At 54.3% G+C, this 19601-nt stretch overlaps 1 protein-coding gene across 8 annotated transcripts in view; it reads left to right on the top strand.

Moving 5' to 3' along the window:
* Positions 1-19601, top strand: part of GATAD2A (GATA zinc finger domain containing 2A) — a 95406-nt gene extending 75805 nt beyond the window's left edge. For 5 of the 8 annotated variants that reach the window (XM_063111714.1, XM_063111713.1, XM_063111715.1 and 2 more), the window contains exons 4-13: positions 6378-6510; positions 6640-6771; positions 7863-7952; positions 8820-8951; positions 9113-9280; positions 10823-11102; positions 14322-14620; positions 15220-15294; positions 15565-15760; positions 18027-19601. In XM_063111714.1, the coding sequence (XP_062967784.1) occupies positions 6378-6510; positions 6640-6771; positions 7863-7952; positions 8820-8951; positions 9113-9280; positions 10823-11102; positions 14322-14620; positions 15220-15294; positions 15565-15760; positions 18027-18157 (1636 nt within the window). In that variant the 3' untranslated portion in view covers positions 18158-19601. The remainder of the gene's footprint in view (positions 1-6377; positions 6511-6639; positions 6772-7862; positions 7953-8819; positions 8952-9112; positions 9281-10822; positions 11103-14321; positions 14621-15219; positions 15295-15564; positions 15761-18026) is intronic. The other 3 variants (XM_063111716.1, XM_063111719.1, XM_063111718.1) reach the window with 3 other exon arrangements.

Below are 19601 nucleotides of genomic sequence, written 5' to 3'. Positions count from 1 at the left end.
AAGAAACAAAATGACTCAGAATTCAGAAATCCTTTTAATTTTGCATTTCTTTTAGCAACACAGCATCTGTGTATATATGGGACGTAGCCACCCAAACGTGCAGGGTTATTGGTCAGTCTACAGGCATTGCCAGATTCCACATGAACCTGTAGATCTATCCTGGAACCATGCACTAAGGCAAGAGGAGTAGGTGGACACTTGCCACTGTGCTGGACCCTGAGCAGACCCGATCCCTGCCCTCAAAGGCTTTGCAGATATTCGAGTGTTACCTTCAGTAACCCATTTACTGATTGCTCTGCCCCAAGCTGCTAAAGCTGTCTGGTCAGGAAGATGTTTTACACTGTGTAGAGATTAGTATGTGCCACAGTTCCGACCCAGAAGCTGCAGGGTTGAGGCAGGGTGGCCTGTTGATGCCCTTATCTTCTCAGCCCTGCATGTTGGGGGCCCCAGGAGGTGCTCGCCTCTAAGGTCCTAAAATCTGGAAGACCACTCTGAGGCTAGAGGGCCCTCCCAGAAGGGCGCTGGTGCTCGGCTTCACTCCTGCGCCCTTCAAGGCCATATCCCATCAGGGCATCAGTTGGGGTTTCTTGGGAGTCTGTGGTGTCACCACTGTCTGCATTTTTGGGGCCACCTAGAGGCCCATCTTTGGCCTCCAGGACATAGTTGGCTCTGAGAGGTAGCAGGTGATCTGACAGCTGGATGGATGCCCCAACCAGCCAAATGGGAGCCCTAGGGCAGCTCCAAGCGGATAGCTAGATTCCTTCCTCCAAGGTAGAAGCGGGATGTGGTTGCAGGAGTCCCAGGCTGTCGGAGCAAAACTACCTCCATTCTTTGGGCCAGCAGAATGGCTCCTGGATGAGTGTTAGCACTCAGGGTAAGCAGCACCCTACTACTGTATTAGGAAGGTTGCTGTTACTGTGGCCCTGAGCTGAGTGCCTCCGGGTCCACAGGGCTGCCTGTACCTCCTGAGGGTCATCTAAGAGGTCTCACCTCACCAAGCAGCTCGGAGAGATGGCAGGGCAGGGGTTCCTGTTTCCCTCCTTCTAGGAGGCACAGAGGGAAGCGTCATGTGCACAAGGCAGAACCCAGTGAGACCCTAGTGTTTTCTGACTCACAAGTGGGGCTCTCTCCACAGCTTGAGTTGCCTGGAGCTATTTCAAGTCCAAAGTTGGGCAGGGGGTGATCAGGGAACTCCAGGTCAGCAGCTTTGTGGGGGAGCAACTGTACAGGAGTGCGTAGGCTTGGGGCAGGGCAAGCAGGACCCCCAGGTCTGGGGTGGGAGACGCCGTGACTTCTCTCTCCCCCACCGCTCATGGCCTTAGGAAGAAATTCCTGTCCTCCTCTGGCTCTGGGGAGGGGGGGTGATCCCCCTCTTTGCTGGGGCTATGGTTTCACGCTGGGTTGGACCCCTTCCCACCCCTCACTTGCCCATTGCTGGTCTGGTCACCCTGGGAACATCCAGCCCTCATTGGGAGCTGAGGCTGTGCTATACCCACCTTAGGGGTCATGATGGCCCTAATTCAGGGTGGGGAAACTCACCTGTCAAATGGACAATGACATGTCATCCTGGGAGGCTGAAGGAGGGAAGGCTGATCTGGTATGGGGTCCCCATGTAGGCCCTGCCCAGGGAGGTGAAGGGACTTTGCTTAGGTTTGCTGGGCTCAGGGTGTGTGAGCTGGTCACTGAGCTAAGGAACAGACCCTCTGGGCACAGTCAGTCCTTCTTGGGAAGTTGGAGGGGTGGTCTGCTCAGCCTGCTCTGCTGTGAGTGGAGCCCCCAGAGTTCTGCCCTGAGCTCCTGCCCTCAGGGAGGAGAATAGGGCTAAGAAGGCTTCCTGGGGCGTGTAGCTGTGGTGGTCTCGCCAGGTCTGCACTGTTGAGGGGCTCCCTGCTGGTACACTGGTGTTATGCTCACTACACTCACAGGGCCAGGGTGTGGGAGGGCAGCTCCAACCAGTCAGGGGTCTCTCTGAGGGCAGGGATGGTTTGCAGTGTGTCTTGAAGGTTGAGTTGGGGCTTACAAGGGGGACTTGGGGGTGTGGTGGAGAGATGTTCAACAGAAGGAGAGTGCTTGAGTAAGAGGAGCCTTGGCAGGCTGTGTCTGTGGGTCAGGACCTGGAGCTTGGTGGACAGGAGGCGGGGCACAGGGGAGCCAGAATGGTAGGGGAGGGTGAGAGCGGGGTTGGCTTGCAGGGATGTGAACGTCTGGGCTTCTGTGGGTGAACGTCCCGGGGGAGGGTCTGGTGGGTCTAAAGTAAGTGTTTACAAGTGGGGCTGGTGCTGGGCCTAGCAGAGTCCCCACCCCACCTTTAAGCGTAGCCAGCAGTCACCTGCCAGGCCTGAAAGATGAGAGGAGGAAGGGTCAAGCAGGGAATGGTTGTGGCTGGCCTTGCCTGCTACATCGGGCCACAGTTCATTGTTTCCCTAACTTCCCTAGTATATGTGGGAATCTCGGGGGGGGGGGTCTCATTAAAATGCAGACCTTGATCGGATAGGTCCAGGGTGATGAGATGCTGCATTTCTTTTTTTTTTTTTTCTTTTTTGGTGGCTGGCGGGTACTGGTACTGGTACAGGAATCCAATCCCATAACTTGGGTGTTATAACATGGCGCTTTAACCAACTGACAGATGCTGCATTCCTACACGTGCTGGAGAAGCTGCCCCCGCTGCTTTGTGGGCCGAGACGGCTGGCGGTCAGATGTTCAAGGGGCCAGCCCCACTCCCACCATTTCCCCGGGCCTCGCTCCCACCTACTTTTGCTTTCTGGTTTCTGTCTGTCCACCCAGTGGACCATGAACCCTAAGGAGAGAACACCTTTTATCTAGGGATTTCTCCCCATTTCCTGGTCTGTCGCCTGCTTAGATGGGCTTTCAGCAAATGTGAGGGAGGAAGTGTGCCTTTCCTGGACACCAGGCAGGCCTGTTCAGAGAACCAGGAAGGTTCGAGCCACCATGGACGGCTCTGCATTCCCTCAGTAAGACTCCTTCCCTGGCATGGGCAAGAGGACACTGGCCACTGGCTGGTGAGCAGCTGAGAGTGATTAGCCTTGTGCTGTGGGGGTCAGATCATGTTCTGATCTAAGTTTATAATCTGGGCCTTCCCTCCAGGAAATGATGGAAGTTCCTGGCAGGTAACAGGATTTCTGTGCTTGCAAAGTGAGGGTCAGTGTGCAAGGGAGGAGGTGGTGAGACCTTTTCTGCTGATGGCAGCCTGGCGTGCTTCTAGGGATTTCTGTAGGTCACATAAAATCTCTTCTGATCACTATATTTTACATAAGCATTTTCAAGATAGGCAGGAGGCCAGGCTTATCAGATTTGCCCTGAAATATCACAAAGCTTTCAAGTCAACTTGGTGCCTAAGACAGCTGCTGTGGAGTGAAGGTGGAGCACCTAGTGGTGCGGGTGAGTTCCCTGCTGCCCTCCCAGCATGCTGGGCTGGATTTCTTCTGCTTTTGTTCTCCTGGCCTTAAATAGTTTTTATAATTAAAAATTTTTTTTTCTAAAATAATGCCTATGATCATATCGAGCCTTATGTTCTTTTTCCTGAATTAGAGAACTCTCTAGGAAAGTACCGAGAGTCTTAAAGCCCTCTCTCCTTTAAAAAATTGAGCTTAGCAAAGTTTTTCATTTTGGAAAGTACAGAGGCTAGTGGCCCCTCTGTGTCTGGAAGAGGTGCCTGTGACGTGCGAACATCCCCTGTGGGCTGGAGCCACACCGGAAGTGCCTGTAGCTCTGCGGCCCGGGGTGAGCCTGGCACCTCCATTTTCTGACAGCACCTGAACCCTTACCTCCCTTCTCAAAATGAAGGCTGCGTGTCACAAACCGGTTAGAACTGGCCGTTGCCATGGTTTTCACGTTGGAAGGCACAGTTAAAGGGTCACATGACCAAGGAGGGAAATGCCTTTGTCACATGACTTTTTGGTGGCCTGATTAGCATACAGGAAGTTCACTCCCTGCTGGCTGCTGGGATGCTGAGTGATCACTGATGGGCAGTGACGTCATCTCTTGGATGAGTTATTGATTAGTCTCAGGCCAAGATGGGGCCAGGGAGCGCTGTGGCCCTCTTGGGAAACTTCAGCCATGGATGTACTCTGTCCCTAGTCCTGCCCTCTTTCCTTAGCCAACTTGAGTTTTATTAGACATCTCACCACAGAAGAAGGGCATGCCCCCAGTGAGAAGATAAAAAGTGATCAGTCCCTGCAGGTTGGCTGTGCTCGCCCAGGAAGTATGTGTGTCACCTGAAACTCTATACTAGGTGCTCCTGGGCCACTGTTCACCTGGGAACCTAGCTGTGTGCAGACCAGCAGCTGCAGTTCTGTGCTGGGGCCTTGGATCTCCCCGCCTCTGAGGCCGAGGCCCTTGGAGTCTGTGTGCACATCCAGAGGGCCTAGTGTTGGTGCTCCAAGGTCACCTTGTAAGTCAATCTTGGGTAGAAAGTGGTCCGTCAGCAAGGAGACGCACAGGCAGTTTGGTGAGATATGAGTGAGATGTCCTGGGTTACTTTATAAACTACCTGTGTCTGGACTTCAGAATATGGCCGAGAGCTCTTGTGCCAGGGGACTGTATACTTTGAAATGGGCACCTTTCTCTCCACTCACCTGGATTCTTGTGAGAGGCCTGCCGGCAGCTGTGCTAGTTAGGTCGGATCAGGCTAATACTCATGTTCAGGTGCGGCCGCCATGTTTCTCCTATTGGCAGAATCAGGGGAGGCTGGAGGAGAACAGGGCCAGCAGCTGCAGAGCCAGAGTCTGGTGAGGCCAGGGTAGAGCTGGTGAAGCCGCAGCCTCTGGTCCTCTTGCCTATCTTTCCCTGGAGACACATCTCAACTAAGGCTTGGAAATGGAGGTTCCATGGGCTGTTAAAGCATAGTCAGGCTTTTCATCCTAGTAACTCTGTGTCCTCAGCTTGGCTGGGGTCTAGGGGAAAAATGGTCAACTTTGAGCTGTGACTCTGGTTAACTTCATTTGAGTTTGTCCTTTGGGTCACAGTGCCATCTAGCGGATATAGTCCATCCTCAGCTGATTTTTCTGCTGACAGAAAGGAGGATTTGATTCTTTCAACACAAGCACTGAGCCCAGAACTTAAGGGAGAGTTTGCATTGTGCAGTCAGCAAGTGGAGCTGCTTGGTTGAGGGCAGAGTGTTGCCCCGAGTGCTGGGTCAGTGACATCATAGCAGGTGTGCAGCCCTGTGGCTTAGTAGCATTAGATTCTTCCTTGAGGATGGTTCACAAGAAGGGGAAACTCAAAAGTCAGTGTGTTCTTGTTTGGGTTAAATGATACAGTTTGCAGTGAGCTTTGAGCCTGGAGCTTGCGCACAGTAAGCACCGAGTTGATATTCACTGTTACTGAATTTTGATAAATGACATAGCACGTGCTCATAAGCCACATACTTAGACTTTTGTGACCATGTTCTGACAGAATAGCAAAACAAAAAAAACAAAAAACAAACAAACCAAACCTCCAAAACACCACAGCTACTTCCTATCTCCCCTGACAATGCCCAGCTTGTGGTGAGATGCTGTGGGCCTCAGGTCAAGTCCACAGCACAAGTGAGCTTCCAAAACAGAGCATGGCAATGACTGGAGAGTAGATTTATTAGAAAGGAGGGTGTGGGCTAAAATGATGAGTGTTTCGTGATGCAGTTTGAGCTGGGACTTCTGGGGTGGGTGGGAGGGTCACAGGCAGGTGGCCATGGCATCCACAGGGCAGAGCAGTCCACATACCATTAGAGCGTGGAGGATGAGGACAGCCGCCAGACACCAATTTGTGAGCAGATTAGGTGGGCGGAAAGTGCCAGATCTTGGAGAGAAAAATGTGTTCCGGTCAGTTTCAAAGCAGGCATCCTTGGGAGGTGGTGAGTGCCTAGCACCCGAGCGCAGGCCGGCAGCATGTGGACAAGTTCCTTGGTCTGTTGGGAGCAGGTGGGTTGCCAGGTGTGACGGCTGTCTTCATGCTTGGTTTCAGCAGAGAAGAAAGGTTGGTTTGAGCAGGAGGGCTGGGTTCCTATCAGGTGGCTTCCAGCTTGGACAGTTGGTGGCACATGATGTGCGAGGTGCACGTGTCCCACCACACTCCGCATGCAGGAGCCCTGACAATGGCTGAGACCAAGCCAGAGCCCCAGGATACGGAACTGAGCACTTTTACTCAATACTGAGCCACATGGTAGAGGAGGGAGCTGCCATGTTTTCCAAAACACCCATGTCATGTTGTCCTGGCTCTTGAGGGGCCCAGGCCCTTGGCAGGTCTAGATGCCCCAGGATGTGTATGGAGGGAGGAGGCAGCCCATGCTCTCTGCTCTCCTGCTGTTTGTCTGTGAGATGTGGGTGCTGTGTTGGCAATAGTCAGGGTGCTCTGGTAACCACCTATGTCTCTGCCCACAGTGACATGAAGTCTGAGAGGAGACCCCCCTCGCCGGATGTGATCGTGCTCTCTGACAATGAGCAGCCCTCGAGCCCAAGGGTGAATGGGCTGACCAAGGTGGCCTTGATGGAGACCAGCACCGAGGCCCTCATGGTGAGCCTTGTCGTGGTGTGTCACTGCCACCAGAGCCCCAGCTGTGCCCAGCCCTACCCTCAAGTGGAGATGGTAATGGCAGGGCCCTTCTCCCCCTCCCTCTCAACTCTCATTCTCTTGCGCTTGCAGAAAAGCAGTCCCGAAGAACGAGAAAGAATGATCAAGCAACTGAAAGAAGAATTAAGATTAGAAGAAGCAAAACTTGTCTTGTTGAAAAAGTTGCGGCAGAGTCAAATGCAGAAGGAAGCCTCTTCCCAGAAGGTGTGTGCTCGCTGCGCCCGCCCCGGGTCCAGAGGATCTGTAGGGAACCAGGGGTGATGCACCACCATCTTATTTCCACCCCCTCCTCACTGCCAGGGCTGGAAAGGCTGGTCAAGGGGGATAAGGGTTTCCTCGAGGGTGTGTGGGTCGATATCTAAAAGGATGTTTGTGGACTTCAGTACGAATTTTGAATTCACCTCAAAGGGTGTCAAAGTACATTTCAGTCTAGAATGTTCTGGATTTGAGTATGTAAAGCTCCCTTCTCTTAGACTAAAGGTATGAAAGAAATAGAGCACAGATGTCTTTGGTGCTAATAGAATCACGTTTCTGGGTTAAGAGCTCTGTCCCAAGCCCATCTCCAGAAAGGCCACCTGCCCCGTGGGCAGCCATGCTGGCCACGTGGACAAATTCCTGACTGCCACAGGGGCTGCTACAGCACCCCACAGACCTTGGCCCTGATCCCTCAAGAGAGTCCCACTCTCAAACCACCTGCCCTGTAGCCCCAGGCTCTTTGTTTACTGCTTCAAGATGCAATTTAACATGTATGGCAAGTTCAGGTTTATTGGGAAAGTTCCTGGTTGGGGATGAAGTTACCTTCCGTGTACTTTAATCGCTGTCTCAGTAAACCAGCAAGTAAGTTCACTGCAGACAGGAAGAGCTGACAGCTGCTTAAGGAAGGAGCACAGGAGGGGCCGCTCTCTAGTCTGACCTATGACTTTGTAAACCTCCACCCCCTACCCAGTTAGCGGTTGGGTTGAGCAGATCCTGCTTATTAATTTTCTCTGTTTCCTTGTTGATTGAGCCTGGGCTCCATGTGAGTATCAGGGAGCAACCAGGAAGTGATGCTGAGAATCAGGAGAGGGGTAGGAGGGGCTGCTGGAAAATCTCTCCTTGGCCTGTAAAGAATGCGCCAAGTCCTGCCACAGACAGGGTCACTGTCAGGCTGGAAGCAGATGTACTTCAAGAGCCTGATGCACTCAGAGGAGGAAGAAAATCAGCCTTCCTCCATTGAAAGTACATACTGGTACCTCTGTGCAGGGAGGTAGGGGCTGGTGGCCCCCTCATCTCCTGTGTGTCCTGCTCTCTTACAGCCCACTGGCTCTGCTGGGAGCACTGTGACCACCCCTCCCCCACTCGTGCGGGGCACCCAGAACATTCCTGCGGGCAAGCCATCGCTTCAGGTCAGTGTCCCCCCTGTGCTGCAGCTGGGCACCTGACTAGCACTGCTGCTGTGTGCGGTCAGGAAGGGCCCATCAGTCTCCTGAGCAGCCCTGATCCAGGTACTGCTGAAGTCTGCCTTTTCCCTTCTAAGTTGGCTGGAGTGAGGCCTTTGGGCCCACAGCCTAGAGGAAAAACTATGCATGCATTCCCTGAACCACATGGCCCAAACTAGGCCATTGTTGACATCACAGTCAGAAATCATGGCCCCTCCAGTGACTACCCCAGCAAGAATGAGCAGACCAAGCTTCCTTCGTGTTGACTTTCCTGAGGGTGGTTCGAGGCATCCTGCAGCCCTGTGAGGCCCAGGCCTCAGAGCCTCCTCCCAGCTTGGCTGACAACCTCTTCTGCCCTCCTCAACAGTGGGTCACCCTTGGGGCGAGACAGGCAGAGGGCTGGAGGGGTCCCCTCCCAAGTCCCCCTAAAACAGGCCTGAGCCCCTAGCCTACACCAGTAGGAGGTTGGTGCCCATCCCGGCTTAGCTATTCTCCTGCTGCTGGTGGGCCTGTACTATGTGGCAGTGTGCTGCCACGTTGCTGGCACTCATGCCTGAGTGGGCCCAGTTGTGCATGGCTCTTGCTGGAGTCTGTGATCCTTGTTCTCCCATGTTTAGAATAAACGGGATTTTTAGCCGATTTTTTAAACTTCTCTACCTTTTTTTTTTTTTTAAACCAGTATGTACTTTTACAAAAATAGCAAATCTGGTTACTTTGAAAAAAAAGGGGGGTGGTCCATATAAATCTGGGTGTTGTTGTTGACAGACCTCTTCAAATCTGGTCACTTAATAAAAAGGGGGGCCATGTAAATCTGGGTGTTGGTGTTGTTGACAGACCTCTTCAACTCGAGTGCCTGGCAGCGTCATCCCACCGCCCCTAGTCCGTGGAGGGCAGCAGGTGTCCTCAAAGCTGGGGCCGCAGGCGAGCTCACAGGTCGTCATGCCCCCGCTTGTCAGGGGGGCCCAGGTGAGCAGGGCTGTGTACGCTGGGAGTCCCCAGCAGCCCCCGCAATCGCCCACCTCTTGAGAAGGACTCTATTCCGTCCTTGAGGCTGGGTCTGTGCTTCCCTCTGTTGCTGGTCTCATTTGGATTCTTGTCCTGTCCCCCCTTCTTGCCCCACCCTGCAGCAAATCCACAACATCAGACAACATTCCAGCACTGGGCCACCGCCTCTCCTTCTGGCCCCCCGGGCATCCGTGCCCAGTGTGCAAATTCAGGGACAGAGAATCATCCAGCAGGGACTCATCCGTGTTGCCAATGTCCCCAACACCAGTCTGCTTGTTAACATCCCACAGGTGAGGGGGCTCACCGGGAAGGGACATGTGATCCCCCTCCCCATGGGCCCCCAGTCCGGGGGCATAGTCCCTCAGAGGTGGGTGGGACCTGGAATGCCCCCATGGGGGTTTGGACTTGTGCTGCTGGGGCCATAGGATTGTGAAGGCCATGGGCAGAAGTCTTGTGGGCAGACTTGCCGTTTAGCACAGGTGGTAGCCGCCAAGAGCAGTGAGACCTGAGCTGTGTGAAGGGCCAGGTGGAGCTGGCAACTGGTCTGCTCACTAGCTTCATGTTGGGAAGTGAGCAAGATAGGCCAGGGAGGGTGACAGGTGAGAGACAGCAGGTTTTGGGGTATCGATAAGGCAGGCAAGGGGCAAGGCGACTGCCAGGAGTGAGCACCAGAGCCTAAGCTGCCCTTGGTGTCCTCCCCATGTTCATTCTTCCTTGGCGCGGTTTGTTTTTGACCACCCTCCTCAGACAAGAGCAAAGCCAGCAGGGCTCTGGGCAGCGTCCCTGCCTTCTTTAGGTCAGGTTCAAGTGCAGAGATGACAGTCTTTTCTGCCCCCTACACGGGAGTGTCCTGGCCTGACCTGAGCAGGCAGTTTTGTCCATCCATAAACGCTCATCCAGTCCCTACTGTTCTTGGTCTCATGGTGCCAGGAGGGTGGACAGAAAGAGGACAGTGGGGGATCTGGTGGGGAGAATGCGGAAGTGGCACAGGCAGCCAGGCCCATCTCTGCTCATCTTGGGGGACCCTTTGCAGGGGTGGGGTTGTGGGAGAGTATCTGAACTCCCTGAGCCCCAAGATGTGTTCTTTGCAAGTCTATGGTTGTGTCCATTTTCCTGGGGATGGTGTGCACAGCTCTTGTCAGACTTCCAGAGAGGTCTTCGACCCCTAAAAGCTAAGGGCACTGATGTGGTCAGCTCTGGGTTTTGGGAAGAGTAGTTGACAGTTGGTGGCAGGTGGAGACAGGGTGTCAGCCACCCTGTCCAGATGAGGACGATGAAGTAGTGCCAGAGCAGCGAAGATGGGGATGGGGAGAGGGCAGAGGGGTCGGGGGGCTGGTCCAGGAGTAGCTTTTCCCTGGAACCCTGATGAGGACTTGGGTACCCATTAAACATCAGCATCCCAGATAAACACTTGCAAGGTGGGGAAGGTGCATGGACACCACAGTGAGCCACCGTGGTGCCTGATGAGAAAGGAAGAGAGCCAAGCAGGGCCTGAGTGGGGCTGCCTATCTTGGTCATGGTCATGACTTCATGGTGTCCTCACGCGGCAGGTGCGGCAGACTAGGTTTGGAATGTGTACAGGGCAATGGGTAGCTGTACACCCTCAGTGAGTGTGTTAGACAGTCATTTGTCTCTTTGGGTGATTCATTTAATGCTTCTCCTGCTCCCACTGACTTCTGTGAACGTGCTGAGTGTCAGACAGCCCGGATTTACTTAAAGGCCTTGTTAACTGAATGCACCCAACGCAGACTTCGGGGCTGTGGGTTCACAGGTGGAGCCTTCTTCAGGGCGGGCTCACTGAGCCCCCTGACCATGTTGTTGTCTCCCCAAAGCCCACCCCAGCGTCGCTGAAGGGGACGACGGCTGCCTCCGCTCAGGCCAACTCCACCTCTACTAGCGTGGCCTCTGTGGTCACCTCCACTGAGTCTCCAGCCAGCCGGCAAGCGGCCGCCAAGCTTGCGCTACGCAAACAGCTGGAGAAGACGCTGCTTGAGATCCCCCCTCCTAAGCCCCCTGCCCCAGAGATGAACTTCCTGCCCAGCGCAGCCAACAACGAGTTCATCTACCTGGTTGGCCTGGAGGAGGTGGTGCAGAACCTGCTGGAGACGCAAGGTGGGTGGGCCCTAGGCTGTTCCTTCTCCTGAAGGTTCTCACACGTGGCAGATGCTGAAGCACCTGCTGTGCACCCAGGACTGTGGTAGGTGTGCATCCTAGGGACACCGGGTCCTCTCTTTTTGGGGCCTCTGAGAGACAGGCCCTGGCAAGGCTCGTGGCCTAGGGGGATAAAGAGCAGTGGCCCGAGATGTTGTGTGTTCTGGGGGTGGGCAGGGGGCCGACAAGCTTTGCTTCCGGAAAAGGCTCTGCCTCCAGGAAAGGCTCTTAGGTGAGTGTGGGGTCATCACACAGGTGGAACTTTCCAGAGCCTTGAGTGCTCTGAGGAGGGAGAGTGACACTCCCTCCTTGGCCAGACTCACTTCATCGCCCTATTTGGGTACAGAATGGAAAGTGCCTCCTGCGTCTTAGGAGATTCTAGAAATAAAAAGGCATTTACTGGGTAGTGCTCAAAAACAGCTTTGGAAATAGAGAGGTGGGTGGCCAAGTCGTCTGCTCCCCAGAATGCAGAGACTGAGGACGGTTATGCCCTGAGATTGAGTGGGTGGTGCTGTTAAGGGGAGCTGAACCCTTTCCCCAGTGACCACATCAGAGTGGAGGAAAAGGCAGAGCTGTGACCTGTCCAGGGAAGGGGAGGGGCCTGGTGGGCTTCAGACCTTCTCGTCCTTCAGCTCAGGCCAGTGCTGGCACCTCCCAGCACAGACTTGGGGGGCAGTGGTGATGGGCTGTGTACAGAAGAGAAGTACCTTCCACTTGCCCATCATGCAGGTGCAGACACAGGGAAGGAGGGCATGGGGACGAGGCAGGGCCGCTGTCCTGTGTCTCCCTAGTCTTGTGGTGTTGGGAAGGCATGTCCCCACTCCCTCAAGGCACCTCCTTGGTACATCTCTGGGCTCCCCTCATGTGGTTGTGCCCAGGACCCCCGAGAGGCAGAGCCCTTGACACTTGAGTGAGGCCAGACCCAGCAGCAGCCCCAGAGCAGCGGGCACACAGCAGCCCCCTCGGATTTGCTTGTGGTTCCTCCTTCCCCTCAAGTTGCTCTCATAACACTCCCTGACCACAGGGTCACTTTTTAAAAAAATATTTTTTTTTTTACATTCTAGGATGTTGTTGCGGAGCAGTTGGGAGGGAAGGGGAGAGGGGAAAGGGGAAGGAAATGTGATGGAAGGAGGAGGGGTAGGATTACGGCCTGTGGCATTCCCCTCATTCCCACAGGGGAGACTGGGGAGCTTCCAGCGGTGGCTTTGTCATTGCTGGGCTGGGTGCGGATGTCAGGGGGGTATGACAAAAGCTCTTGCCTCCCACCACCCCAGCTCAGGAACCTGGGGCCCTTCTAGCTGCTGCTCAGTGGTCGTCGCTGGGCTGGTTATGGGTATCGGGGGGTGTGGCTGAGGCCCTGCCCCCACACTGCCGCGGCTCAGGAGAGCCTGGGGCGCTTCCCACAGGGTCATATTGAAGACTGACTGCCAGGCCCAGATGGGCTGGATGCAATCCTCTGTCACATGGTGACTGCGGCTTCACCTCTCAGGCTGCTGGAGGGACAGAAGAGGCCCCAGAGCCAGGCCAGTAGGGGCAGCCATGGCGCTGGCAGAACCCAGCAGGTGTCTGGATCCCTTTGCCATCTCGCTTGTGGTGGACTGATGCTGGCAAAAGAGCTGCTGTAGGCCACCACAGAAGGGGCAGGTGCCAAATCGGACGCTGCCTGCCTGCAGTCTCTGCTCATTCTCTCATCACGGGTCAGACTCCCTTGCCTGTTGCCAAAAACAGGACCTGAGCTGGCCAGTTAACTCAGCTGGTTAAAGTGTGGTGTTGTAACAAACACCAAGGTCGAGGGTTCAGATCCCCATACTGGCCAACTGCCAAAAAAAATAAAAATAAAACCACAAAAATAGGACCTAGCTGTGGCAAGAGGCTCTGATCCCCACCTGAAGGCGTCTCCTGACTCCCCCAGAGCCCCTGGTCCAGGCAGCTCAGTGCAGCCTTGCACTGTGCCTTTGTGCTGACGCTGGTCACACTAGCCACAGCTGTCTGGAAAGCAGGTACCTCATCTTCCTTCAGGGTCAGATGTGTGCAAGGAGACGTGCTGTTGTCACCAGAGCGTGTGAGCTGCAGGCAGGGACCTGGAGTTAGGGGCCTGAGGCAGACCCTGGGCCGAGGGTGGCTTGGACAAGTGACATCCCATCCACTCTGGGTGAGGTGTGCTCCCCACCCCCATAGCGAGGTCCTCCACTGTCCCCCATTGCTTAGGAGGCAGTGCCATGCAGGGCATGACCTGCTGTAGAAGCTGCAGGAGGGAAGGCCAGGGGTCTCTGACAGCCACCCTCTGCTGCCCCTGGTCTCGTGCTGCAGTCTGTGCTGTCCAAGAGACAGTTAAACCCTCTGAATGCTGAACACAAAAAAGATGGGAACAAAATGTAAACTGTAACCCTGACTGCACGTTGGATGGTAAAAACACATACACTGAAGGAAAAAAAGTGTCAGCCGCACACCTGAGCAGGAGCTCGAGGCCTTCCATAGTGACTCTTCCTGTGATCAACTGAGGAGATGCCGTGTTCCCGTCTCCCACACAAAGGGACCAATGCCTCAGAGACCCGCTGCTCCAATTGGGTACCTCGTCCCATTGTTTGGGCAGAGGGTGTGGGCTGGGCTCTGGAGCTTGTCCTAGGTGTGAGTCCAGGCTTTGCCACTAACTGGCATGTGGCCATAGGTCTCTTGGTCTCTTTCTACCTTGGTTTCTTCCTCAGGACAGTGGAGTTGGGGTGGGGATGCCCCTTAGAAGAGGGAATCGAACACCTCAGTACCCGCAAGGCACTCGCTGGTGACTATTGCCCTTGTTAACTTGTCTACTAGGAAGGGCCCAGTTATGGTGAGGTGGGGCCTGGCTTGGTCAGGGTTTCCTCCCGGGGGGGGGGGGGTTGTCTCATTTTGCGTTGTGGGTGGGACAGGAGGCCTAGAGAAGCCGAGTGACATCACTAACACATTTTCCAGAGCAGTTCGCTTTGGCTGGCACCATGTCCGCAGTCGGTGCCCAGTACATGTCTGTGGCATGGACAGACCACGCTGACCAAGGCTTCGGTGTTCTGGTGCCTGTTGGACAGTGCCATTCCAGGGTGCTGCTCTTGCTGTGCTCTGTGTTTTGTGTCTGGCTAGGGTTGGGGCGGTGGGAGCCCTGACTCCAGAGTTCTGTGCCTTTGTAAGCCACCTCGTGTCTCCTTGCAGCAGGCAGGATGTCGGCTGCCGTCATGCTGTCCCGGGAGCCATACATGTGCGCACAGTGCAAGACGGATTTCACGTGCCGCTGGCGGGAGGAGAAGGGTGGGGCGATCATGTGTGAGAGCTGCATGACGACCAACCAGAAGAAGGCGCTCAAGGTGGAGCACACGAGCCGACTGAAGGCCGCCTTCGTGAAGGCACTGCAGCAGGAGCAGGAGATCGAGCAGCGCCTCCTGCAGCAGGGTGCTGCCCCCGTGCAGGCCAAGGTCGAGCCCGCTGCTGCCCCACACCCTGCGCTGAAGCAGGTGAGAGCTGCCACCTCTTCTGGGAGGGAGGGGACCTTGCTGTCCCTGGAAGGAGGACGTTCTAACATTCTGTCCCATGCTCAGTGTTCAGCCTCCTGATTGTTAACTGTGCGTCTAAATTGCACTTAATGGTAGCATTTGGTGGCAAAAATACTAATTTGCAGTTTCTTTAGATTTTGTAGCTTTCACTCACAGCGTGCCAGCTGACAAGTACTTTTTGTCTGAAAGGACTTTTCTGAAAGCCATTGAGATACCGAAGGGGCGTTTGGAAGAGATATTCTAGCTAAATTAAGGAGAGGAGCGAGTTTGAAATCACGTTTTATGTCTTTTGGGTTTTTTTTGTTTTGAATGCTTTACCTTCCCATCCTCTGTAGACCTGAAGCTCCCTTTTGGCAGTTTTCCTTGTTTTCTTGGAAGTTGTTTGCCATTCACTAAACACGTTTTCTTAAGATTCCCACGTGGCATCTAAAACCAGTGGGCCACTGCGCTGCCCTTGGGGGACGGGCCTGTCCTGTGGGGCTCACCTACGGCTACCCTAGGTCAACCTGGGCCAGCCAGCGGATGGCACTAACCTCAATTTCCACCCCCCATTTGTGTAGGTCATAAAACCCCGGCGTAAGTTGGCGTTCCGCTCAGGAGAGGCCCGCGACTGGAGTAACGGGGCTGTGCTACAGGTCAGAACTGCGGCCCGGGAGCCTCGCGCCCCACCCGCAGGCTGCGGCCACGTCAGTTGCCGACTGTCATGCTGCCTGCATCTGTCTCTCTTTCTCTTCCCCCCACCCCCCATTCCCTTCGGTGTAACTTACCTGGTCTCCTGATTTTGGACTCTAGGGACCCCATGCGGGTGGGAAGAGGTCAGCCAGAACACAGAGAGGCTGCGCTGAGCATCTCACCTGCTGCCATCCCTTCCCCATGTGAGCCGTCGCCCTCTCTCTCCGCTGCAGGCCTCCAGCCAGCTGTCCCGGGGCTCAGCCACGACACCCCGAGGCGTCCTGCACACGTTCAGCCAGTCACCCAAACTGCAGAACACGGCCTCGGCCACGGCACTGGTCAGCAGGACCGGCAGACATTCCGAGAGAGCCGTGAGCACCGGCAAGGGCAGCACCGCCTCCAACTGGAAGAAGACGCCCCTGAACACAGGTGGGCTGCCTCTGTCAGGTCCACCCCTCCTTTACTTTTAGCGAAGACACGCAGGTGGATGCAGGGTGGATGTGGGGGGCATGAAAGGCACCCCCAGCCCCACCTCCTGAGAGCAGCCGTCTCTGCCTTCATTGCATCTGTGCCTCACTGGGGTGACCTGAATGCATGACTGTCCTCACTGTCTGCAGTGTCCGCACCCCATCTCCCCGTTCACGATCCCTCTTTCCCCTCTTCTGCTGTGTGGATGTCTGTTCTTACTGTTATGGTACCACTTGTGGTATAGTCATGTATTGTGGGCTTGCCTAGACCACATTCTTCATCCCTGCTCCATGGGACAGTCCCCTCCCACCCTCTGCCTGGGACACGCCTAGTGGTGCCAAGTGCAGATGGCGCAAGAATGCACGGGTGGGGCCTGGGGCAGGAGCTGGTGTCTCAACTGAGTGGGCAGCAAAGGCCATGGAGAAGACAGTGTTTTGAGGAGCAACTGGGGGAGGTGAAGACCCTCTAGTGGGCTCTCTTCAGTCAGCCACAGCCCCATCATCCCTGGCAGCCTACCCTGGGCCATTTGTCCTGTTTAATTTTATCATTTACGTGCTAATCTTAGGATGAAAGTTAAGTATTTCTTGTGTCCATTGAAAACTAGAAAATGAAAAATAGGAAAGGCTGAGTGAAGGGGATGGGGTTGCATTCTGGTTGTGGGAGTGAAGTGTCCCCTGCGTTCTCACAGGAAGGAGAGGTGCCGTCCTGAGCCGGACCTCACTCAGAACCAGGGGAACTGGGCTGTTTGTGCAAACGGAGCTCAAGAGCCTGCTGTGCGTGCAGCTACCCGAGTCAGGGACATGCCCACATGTTAGCCTCTGTAGGGACAGTTCTGGAAAGGCTGGACGTTTGACTGCAGAGGAATCCGGGTGGCCTGGAGAGCAGAGCACGTGACATAAACCAGTCAGACATGCTTTCTGCTCAGCATGTTTAAGAAACAGCTAAGAACTCACAGCCTGGTTAGAAATCACTTTTGTGGGGAGTTTGAAAGTATATGAAATAAGTAGGAAAAGTAAGAAATGAACGAGTGCATATGGAAAGAGTGATAGAAATAATACAAACACGTGTGTGTTGAAGAGTAAGGCCTGAAAGGGACATGAAGACACCAGTAATTGCTGTGTCCAGTGGTAAGGTTAGAGGTAAAGGTGTGATCATTCATTTATTTTGGTGTAGGCCAGTGTGGGGATCCAAACTCTTGACCTTGGTGGTGTAACAATGCACTCTGACCAGCTGAGCTTAAAGGTGTGATAATGTAAAGCACCATTTCCCAAAAGTGTTCTGCCGGGATCCCCATACCTGAGGTCTGTACTGTGGTTGGAGAGGAAGACTGGGCAGGACCCCTTCGCCAAGTTTCCATGGTGCCTGCCTTGAGTACACAGGGAGGGTTCCCTAGCGTATCTGACCCTGGGACACTTTTTCTACAAAATGTATTAACCTCCACTAAAACTGTTCTTAAGGCAGCACAATGTCTCTGGGTGTCCAGGGTGGTCCTTGCTCTCTGGCCAAAAAACTATGTGTGTTGGGTACGGGGTCATTTCTTTATTTTCCTGTTATAAAAGTGATACTTGTTCATTATGGACATTGGAAAATACAGAAAAATATCATGGTAGTGGCCCCCAGTACCCCAGGAGAACGAACACTCCACCGAGGGGATCTCCTGCTCTTCCCTTGTGGGTCTTGCGTGTAAATGCATGTCCTTCAGAGGGATCCTACTGTGATCACCAGTCCATACCCCCCTTAATGTGTTAACAAGAGAGCTTTACTGCATCTTTAAAAATTCTTGGAGGATAGAATTGTTTTCAGTGGGTACGTGGTATTCCATCATACTTCATCTCCCTGTTGAACAGACCCACTATTTCTGGCTGTTTGCTGTCATTAACAGCACTGTGGTGAGCTCCTGCATTTCTGTAGCACACAGTAGCTGGCTGAGTCTCTGACTGTTGCTCCACACATGGGATTTCCTCGGCAGAGCCCCTAGGAACGTGATCAAGGCAATTGAGTTATTTCTTAGGTTCTCTTCAGCTGCTAGGTGTGGGATTCAAGACATTGACAGTGATGTAACATTGGCAGGTTTGCCACCCTGCTCATGGGTCGTGTGTGTGTGTCCATGCGTGGGTTGGGGTCTTGGCAGCAGCCCGTGCCCAGTTGTCTGGCTGTGGAAGGGGTCCTCCCAAGAGTCTCCCCTGACTGGGGGCCCATCGCAGCCTGTCGCTCTGTCCTGTTGCAGGTGGGACCCTTGCATTTGTCAGCCCGAGCTTGGCAGTGCACAAGAGCTCCTCGGCCGTGGACCGCCAGCGAGAATACCTCCTTGACATGATCCCGCCACGCTCCATCCCCCAGTCGGCCACGTGGAAATAGTGCGAGCCAGGCCTGGTGGAGGACAGGCTCCCTCCTCCTCCCACCTGGCCCTGATCTAGAAGGACACGCTGCGCCACCGTCTGCTGTGCTCGCTCCAGAGAATGAGCAATGGCTGTGCTGCACAGGCGAGACCTCGATTCTTGGCTGCAGACTCTCATCGAGGCTGGGGGATGCTGCTTCATAAGTGGACGAGGAGCACAACGGGGCCTTTCCCATGAGCTTTCTTCCTTTCTCTCTTTGCCTTTAGTTTGCCCGACACCAGCAGAAAAGTGAACCTTGGGGGCTAGTTCTGCCCCTGGCCTCCTTGTTCAGCCCCCAGCAGGGCTCATGGCGGCTCACCCTGGACACTGTGATGCGCTTGGGCAAGGCCAGCGCCTGGGGCTTTTGAAGTTGCATGGGGTGTTTCCTTTTGTTTTTGCTTTTTCCGTGTTAGGCCCCCAATCTTTGACTGCTTTTCCTTCACGGCAATCTCTAGGTTGAAAGATTTTTTTTTAAATCACCTCATGATGATGGAGTTGAAGGTAAACCGTGCAGACCCAGGGGTCCTTGCTGTGCACGTGTCCTCCTGCCGGCCCCTACGCCCTAGAGGGTGGGCCGCTGCCATGATCCCAATGACTGACAGATGTAGGGATGGCCAGTGCAGCCCTCTTTCCTGCCGAAAAGCCTCCGTTGCTGCTCAGTTTGGAGACCCCTGGACCTCCCATACTCTGCAGAAGAACAGACTGAATCCCAGAGCCAGCAGAGAATCAGGGATCCCAGAAGCTGTGTGCTGCCCACCAAGGAGGGAGGAGAGATTGGCAGTGACGCCCTGAAGCCTGGGCAGGAAGCTGGAGGGGAGGGCTGCTGTGGATTTTTTGTTGTGGTTTATTTTATTAAATTTTTTCTTTTCCTATTCATGTTGATGGACACAATCTTAGGCCTCCCTGGTCTGTGCTGCTGTCGGGTGAGCACGCACAGGTGTGTCCGGGTCGGGAGGTGCCGTCCAGGTGCGCAGTGACTGCTTCCCCCAGACTTCAGGATTTCCGTTTGGGTCTAGCTTAGAGCCTTTCCTTAAACTGGGGGTTGCTGCCAGGGTTTGCTTTTGGACTTTTTTTTTTTTTTTAAACCCCTTTATAGTCTACAGAAATGTTTTAAAAAGGATCAGGTCTGCTTTTATTTTTATTTTATTTTTTGTTTCTTTCTCCTCCTATGCTTTAAAAACCAGTTCCATGAGGAAAGGCAGAATCCGTTCTGTGTCTGCCACACACTGGGCCGGCTCTATGCAGTGCGAGGGCGTCCCGTGTCCGTGTGAGGATGGGGTCCCGCCGTCCCCCAGTTCAGCTCCAGCCCTGGTTTTCCTGTCGATGCAGTTAGGGACTTTAATTTAAAATTCTTATTTTGTAGGGCTGCCTTCTTCAAACACAACTGCTACAACATTCTAATAAAGGCTCATTTAACCCCCTTG

Source organism: Cynocephalus volans, chromosome 10 (genome assembly GCF_027409185.1).
Source record: "Cynocephalus volans isolate mCynVol1 chromosome 10, mCynVol1.pri, whole genome shotgun sequence".
NCBI lineage: Eukaryota > Metazoa > Chordata > Mammalia > Dermoptera > Cynocephalidae > Cynocephalus > Cynocephalus volans.
This window is presented reverse-complemented; position numbering and strand designations above follow the sequence as displayed.